At 49.8% G+C, this 7,201-nt stretch overlaps 1 protein-coding gene across 3 annotated transcripts; it reads left to right on the top strand.

Moving 5' to 3' along the window:
- The first annotated feature begins 1,272 nt into the window (after positions 1-1,272).
- Positions 1,273-3,692, top strand: LOC109389798 (zinc transporter ZIP2-like). Of its 3 annotated transcripts, none has more exons than XM_019655676.1 (4): positions 1,273-1,737; positions 1,924-2,054; positions 2,300-2,350; positions 2,766-3,692. In XM_019655676.1, the coding sequence occupies exons 1-4, from the start codon at positions 1,623-1,625 to the stop codon at positions 3,396-3,398; spliced, it is 930 nt and encodes a 309-aa protein (XP_019511221.1). In that variant the 5' UTR covers positions 1,273-1,622; the 3' UTR covers positions 3,399-3,692. The 3 variants fall into 3 exon arrangements, with proteins under 3 accessions (XP_019511221.1, XP_019511223.1, XP_019511222.1); XM_019655678.1 differs by having other exon boundaries at positions 2,305-2,350; positions 2,766-2,794; XM_019655677.1 differs by lacking the exon at positions 2,766-3,692 and having other exon boundaries at positions 2,305-2,636.
- The last annotated feature ends 3,509 nt before the right edge of the window (positions 3,693-7,201 follow it).

Genomic DNA, 7,201 nt, shown 5'->3' with positions numbered 1-7,201 from the left:
TTTTGTTCTTCAGTCTAGTTGTGGAGGACGTTGCTTCACTGGCCCATGTTGGTATTATCATTGCACTCTTCCCGGGTGAGGCAGATTGGTCACTGGCCATTGGACAGCCACTCACGGCAGCTCTTGGCAGCTCACGCTGGCTGCCGGCCACTCAAGCGGGCTGCCAGCCATTTACGGTAGCTTATGGCAGCCCACTGCAGCTTCACTGCAGCCTACGCTATTGCCGGCCACTCACGGCAGCCTAGTTCCAGGTCGAGCTATTGTTCACCATCTTAGCTGTAAAGGGCGCAGTGTCACTGGCCCTAATGTGGCATCCAAACCAGAGCTCTGCTGCTCAGAGCTGGCGTCCCAAGCCAACTCTTAACCAATGCACCACTCAGCTGACCCGGATCTTGTGATTCTTAAAAGGTATAGAGGTCAGTTGTCATGGCCTGTCCTGTGATGAAGTGACTCCTCAGGTTTTCAATGCCTATCTTCCCACACAGATCTCAAGCTCCCCCTCTCCTGTAAGAATGCTGCTTCTACCAGAGACCAGAACTTTCCAGGGAGTAACCTGCACTAGTGGGGACAGCCGCCCCCAGCACTCTGAGAACTGGCTCAGCAGGCCTCAGGGCTGTTAGGCCACCTGAATAGGAGACCAGCAGCTCCCTAGCCTCAAGTTTTTCCTGCCTCCTTCCTTCCCTTTGGTCTTTCTCAGGGTTTATCAGCTCCCCCAGAGTTTGCTTCATACATTTCCCTCAAGACGCGATCCCCATCAGGACTGCGCCTTCATCTCCACCCGTTTGCCCAGACAGAGTCCTTCCATGTAATTGGCTCATTTCTCAGTTTCCCCTTAGGCCTTGCTGTTTCAGAGCTAGAGCAACTTTCTTTGTATTAAAACTCTCAGTTGTTCTAACACAGTATAATATGTCAGGAAACAGGCACAGTCAGAAGTTGTAACAATATCAATGTTGTAAGACTGGAAATCTCAACGCCCCACTAGACATTTCCATACCTGGAGCTATTTTTCTGGGGTTACAGGAAAGGGGAGTCCCCTCATCTATTATTAATAGTTCTCAGCGTGGTGGCAGCACCACCTCTCAGCCCCACCTCCTCTACCCCCAGGTGGCCCCAAATCCCCTCTGAAAGGGTACGGTTCAGGTATCAGCATAGCAATCTATAAGACTTGGAGTGGAGAGGGTATGGAAGGCTTAGATCAAATGTCCTGAGCGAAGTAGGACCAGGTTGTCCCCAACACAAAACAACTGGGAAGTAGCTACCATCGACTGGATCAGGCCAGCCCCAGGCCTGAACTAAGACAGTCCACAGCCCTTGGATTAGTCACGGAACCAAAGAAGACAGAGCACAGGGCTGTGCCTGACAGGGAGTCTGGACTTTCTGGTTTTGGTGTGAGCAGGGGAGGGGCCTCCATGTAGGGGAGGGCTGGAAGCTGGGGCAGGGCCCCAATCAGCTATGCAAGGCTGCATAAGCAGAGGCAGCACAGAACAGAGAGAGGATCACAACAGCCTCCAGAATCTCAGGAGTGGACACTGCCACTCTGAACACCTCAGGCACCACTCCTGCTCCAAAGCTTGTAACTCTATTTGTCATTCTGAGGCCTCTGCTTATCCTGTACCCCAGGAATGGAGCCGTTATTAGGAGCAAAAATTGGCTGCCTGTTCGCTCTGCTGGCTCTCACCCTAGTCTGTGGCCTTATTCCCATCTACTTCAAATGGTTCCAGATCGAGGGAGCCACAGGTATAGTCCTTCCTCATCCTTGCCCCATAACCTAAGCCTGACTTTACCCCTATCCCACTATCCTGACTCCTTGCTCTGATTCTCGCCATCCCCAAGCTTGGGATGTTTGGTGCTGTCTGTTGCTCTTTAGTCACCTTTGTCCATCTCCTCATTGCCAACCGGATTGTAACTCCTGCGTTTCATTAGGTCGTCACCACCGGGTCCTCAGCCTCCTGGGCTGCATTTCTGCTGGTGTTTTCCTGGGAGCAGGGTTCATGCACATGACCGCTGAAGCCCTGGAGGGAATTGAATCCGAGATCCAGAAGTTCATGGTGCAGGTAAGCAGCTGAGTTATGGGCCTGGGAGGCCAGAATGATGAACAGAAGCAAGGGAAGAAGGGGGAAAGTGATGGAGCCAAGGACAAGGGTGGAATGACAGGGAAGATGACAGCTTCTGTGTTGTGTAGAATGATGACAACAGCTCAGCTTGGGCTTTAAGGAAAGGAAAGCAGTGGAGCCGAACAGACAGGACAGGAAGCTGAGCTGCTCCATGCCCCATGTCATTTCTGCTTTTTTCTCCCTAGAACAGGACAGAAAGTGAGGGAAATTTTTCTGGTGATGCTAATTCAGATCATGTAAGTATCTCCCACCAGCCCCTACCTGGAGGGTGAGGAAAACCGGAGACTCTGTCATACCCAGACCCTTCCGAGGGGAGGATGTGAGGAATCTCTCTGCTCCTCAGCTAGACCCTGGGGAACAGAGGAGCTGACCCGATCCTTCTGGGTTTATGGAACCCCAGACAGCTCCTGCTTCGGTCTCTCGTTTTTCCTTTGCACCCTCTGACATGGTTCACATCGTTTTCCTGTCCTGCTACTGACACTGTGTCCCTGGGTCCTCTGGTATCTGTTGCATGTCCTCTGGGTTTCATTCCCCAACCTTTTTTTATGCTCTGGTCCCACATTGCCCGTTCTCTTCAGTCCGCCATCCCACGTCCATCCGCTGTCCTTCTTCCTTCCTTTCCCGTCTCACAGCCGCTCTCTCTGTCCCCAGAAGGACTATCCCTATGGAGAGCTCATCATCTCCCTGGGCTTCTTCTTGGTCTTCCTTTTGGAGTCGCTGGCATTGCAGTGCCGCCCTGGAGCTGCTGGAGGATCAAAAGTGCAGGAGGAGGAGTGCGGCGGGGCTCATGTCCTTGGACTCCACAGCCATGGCCCTCTCCCCTCACCCTCACGCAGTCCCTTCCGAGCGCTCGTCCTCCTGCTGTCGCTGTCCTTTCACTCGGTGTTTGAAGGGCTAGCCGTGGGGCTGCAGACGACAGTAGCGGCCACCGTGCAGCTCTGTGTTGCTGTCCTGGCTCACAAGGGGCTCGTAGTGTTTGGGATAGGACTGCGGCTGGTGCAGACAGGCACTGGATCACGATGGGCTGCGTTCTCCATACTGTCTTTCGCTCTCATGTCCCCCCTGGGTGTAGCCCTCGGACTGGCTGTGGCTGGAGGAGACTCTGAAGGGGGGCAAGGCTTAGCCCAGGCTGTGTTAGAAGGCGTGGCAGCTGGCACCTTCCTGTACGTCACCTTCCTAGAAATTCTGCCCCGGGAGCTAGCTGGCTCTGAGGCCCCTCTGGCCAAGTGGGGCTGTGTAGCCGCTGGTTTTGCGTTCATGGCCTTTATTGCATTGTGGGCCTGAGCGATTCCTGACTTTTCTGATGGACTCCTCTGGAATGAGCTCCCAAATGGCTTTGGCCCTCAGACATTTCCCTCCTGAGACTAATGAAATTCACTAGGCTTCGTCCCCATGAACTGGACCCCAGCTTTTCCTACATGAGATCCCATTGCTCACCCAGGACTGAGAAAAGGGTGTTAATTTTAGGTTGAGTGCCTATACCTTGGAGAACTGATATCAAGACCATCATTCCAGATTTGACTCTTGTCCCATTTTTGCTACCTTGTGCAATAAAATGTCGTTTTACCCTTCCCTTCAGCCACGCTGTGCTTCATTCATCTCTTCGGGTTTCCTAAGAGCCGCCTGGTGGAGTGGCGAGTGGGAAGGGTGAGTGTTACACAAAGTCTTTTCTTCTGGAATCAGGGCCCTTAGCCATTTTGTCAGTTGCAGCCATGTCCCCCTGACATGGGAACATTGCTGGAATTCCAACCTTACTCACAAGTGTTGAAATACTGAGCTAGAGTTCCCAGCACTTAGAGAGAAGAGGTTTAAAAACATAAACGTGGGACCTAGATTGTTTCCTACACTAACCTCACCCACCCCACTCCCAGTACCTGTTATCAGCCTCCCCCAACATGTCCAAGCGACTCTGGAGATCAGGCTCCAAGGAGCCTACCTCCATCTGGTTCCTATTGGTTCCTATTTTTCACACTGAGCCCGGTGTGGCCTCGGGGCACGATTGCTCTTTGAGCCTCTGCCTCCTTCTAGCTGCCTTGTGCTGAGGGATTAAAGAGCAGTGTGTTTGGAGAGGAAGAAAGGCGCCAGATAAATGCTGAGGGTGATTACTTGGCTCTGCCAAGTGGCTTTCCTCCTGCCTGCCCTACCTGTCACTATGCCTCTGGTCCCACCCCACTGGACCATTTGTCTTTCAGTTGAATAATCCCTACAATGTGTTGCTTCTCTTAAAAACAGCGCAAATACAGAAACTGATTATCTGGAATTGAGGAGCAGGATGACTGCTGCCCAGGCCCTTACCCATGAGATGGAGGAATAGCTCAGACTTGGTGGAGAAACAGGGGAAGAGAAGGTGTGAGGTGTGCCCTGTGAGTCAGGCACCCTCACCACTTTGCCCCTTTGGATATTATCAATGTAGAAGCCCAAGTGGCCTTAACATGGGCAAGGTCTCCTGAGTTTTATTCTTGTCTCATTTTGAAGCAGGGCCCAGGTAGGACCCCCATGTAGAGGCCTTGCCACATCCCTGGCCTCACTTTTCCTTGACCTATAGCTTAATAGATCACCCCCTTGTGGCTTGTGCTTGGAATGTCCCGTGTCCCATCCATTTCCCTGTTTTAGAAAATTACCCTGAAACTGAAGGTTAATACCTTTATGTTTATTGATCACAATCTCAGTGGTCTACCAGGCTACTTCCTTCATTGTTCCTGGGTTGCTGACTCCACCAGACAGCCACGTGGCCAGAGGAAAGGCTCCATGCAGACCCCTGGAACCATCATGTAGCTTTTAGAGGGACACCCAGATTTTTCCCTTAAATACCCCAAGCCGGTCGGAGAATGTGAGGCAGTTTTTGGATGTGTTAACCTGCTTCCTTCTCAGACCACCAGTGCTCTGATAATAAATGCTTATTTTATGACCAACTCCTGTGTCGGTCTATTGGCTAAGCAGCTCAGGCAGCACAAGGCCTGGACTCAGTTGGCCTCTGGTTTCAGTTTCTGGTGACTACACTCGGACAGGCTCGGGGTTTCTCCAGTAAGTCAGCTTGTGGAGGGTCTCAGGGGCTGCCTGGGACTGGGCGGATTCGTGGCAGGAGTTGCGCCAGGGTCCACCCATCACAGACGTCCTTCTGTTCAGTTGGGATAGAGTAAGCATTTGCTCTGTTTCATGCCTCTAATTACTGGTTTGGAAAGTGGGTGGCCGCGGTGTGCGCATCCAGAAGATTTTGCACTCACCATCTGGGGCTCCTCCTTGAGGACCATCTGAGGGTCATACTGACCCTTTGGCAGCAATTGGTGAGGTTGCAATATCAGCAAGGCATAATGCCCCACTAGTAAGGGGCTTTGGTTGCAAGCTTGCTCTGGTCCTGGAAGTGTACTTGTGGTTGGCAACAATGTTCCCCGGGAAGTGGGGCCCACCTGCTGCACTGTAAAGGCCACCACATCTGGTATCAGCCTTTGGACATCTGGTGGTCTTAAGGTCACATCTGATTTCTGGTTTTAGCCCACTGGCTGATGGTCTGAGGGTCAACGGACCATGTATATGGAGTAGGACAAAGTTGCATCCAAATCTGGCACCTTGCTAGATCTGGTTTATCTGGTGTTGAGATCCAACTCTGCTTTTTCTGGTTTTTGTCTGTCCAATCCAGAGAATAACCTGGGTCTGTCTGTGTTTTTTTATTTGTTTGTTTGGGTTTTTTTTTAGATTTTTTTATTGGGAAGTTGGGGGGATGGGAACAGAGCTTGGGAATTGGGGGAAGGGGAACAGACAAGTTGCCATCGTTTTGTTCTTCAGTCTAGTTGTGGAGGACGTTGCTTCACTGGCCCAAATTGGCACCATCATTGCCCTCTTCCCGGGAGAGGCAGATCAGTCGCCGGCTTCTGGACAGCCACTCACTGCGGCTGCTGGCCACTCACACTGGCTGCTGGCTACACACGGTAGCCCATGGCAACCCACTGCCACAGGGGCTGCAGCCTACACCTTCACCAGCGACTCACAGCAGTCCAGCTCCAGGTTGAGCTATTGTTCAGCATCTTAGCTGTGGAGGGCAGTGTCACTGGCCCTCATATGTGGGATCCGAACCGTGGCCCTCTGACATCCCAAGCCAGTTCTTAACCATCGCGCCACTCAGCCGGCCCTGGGTCTGTCTGTGTTTTAAGTCTGTGTTAAATGTTGCCGCATTTGTTTCACCTCAATAGTGGGATCTAAGGTTTCAATCCCAGCTGGGAGCCTGTTGGGCAAAATATTAGGCCATTGGCAAAACTATGGCTATAAACTGTTAACCGAAAAGAAATTAATGTTCTATTGCAGTACAGCTTGGCCATGTATATATTAGATTCTGGAAGGTGCTGGTTGCTCAACAGTTCATTGAATTATTATACTATTTTGCAAGTGGAATTGTTCTGTTAGAGGTCTGGGAAATAGGATGAAATTTCTTTTGTACAAGCCTTTATGGTAGACACTGAAAAGAAGGAAACTAAACTGATAGCTCAGAGAAAAGAAAAATGCACCCATCTCCTAATCCACTTATAACCAGGAATTCCTGAGGCTGAGGTAACCAAAGAAAAAAACATTCTTAGAAACAAGCAGTTAATCTCACAAGCCAGACCCCCACCACCAACAACAACAACCCCGAACCCCTTGTTCCAGCCTCTTTGAAATTGTAGGGGCAATTGTAAGATCTTAGGACCTCTCTGAAATTGTTAATAATCTTTTTTATATGTATACGATCTCTGATATCTGTGCTTGTCTGTGTTTTATATATAATACAGTGTTTTTGACTCTCGATGGTATTGCCAGATTATGTTTGATTGCCTTAAAGAAAAAAGATTACGTGCTTATATAAATTTAAATAATAAAAAACTAACCCAAGTACTTTTCAGGATCATGTGATCTAAGAAAATATTTGATACTAAGGCTGTCTTAACTTTTGGATAAAGAGATATGTCTTTTAAGATTATTAACATTAAATATGGTATCTTTTATTTTACCTGGGTTTACAAAAATAAATTTATGTTATCTCTGTTACAAAATTTGTCAAGAAAATAGCTTGGGTAATAATTAACTTTGGTACCTCACAGAGTTAAAAACTAATAAAT

This window comes from Hipposideros armiger, unplaced genomic scaffold (assembly GCF_001890085.2).
Source record: "Hipposideros armiger isolate ML-2016 unplaced genomic scaffold, ASM189008v1 scaffold_243, whole genome shotgun sequence".
NCBI lineage: Eukaryota > Metazoa > Chordata > Mammalia > Chiroptera > Hipposideridae > Hipposideros > Hipposideros armiger.
Note: the sequence above shows the minus strand (reverse complement) of the source record. Positions and strands in the feature narration are given on the sequence as shown.

Coding starts and splice junctions, on each gene's coding strand:
- LOC109389798 (XM_019655676.1), top strand. CDS start 1,623: ATGGAGCCGTTATTAGGAGCAAAAATTGGCTGCCTGTTCGCTCTGCTG. Junction 1,738..1,923: donor CCAGATCGAGGGAGCCACAG/GTATAGTCCTTC, acceptor GCGTTTCATTAG/GTCGTCACCACCGGGTCCTC. Junction 2,055..2,299: donor TCCAGAAGTTCATGGTGCAG/GTAAGCAGCTGA, acceptor TTTTCTCCCTAG/AACAGGACAGAAAGTGAGGG.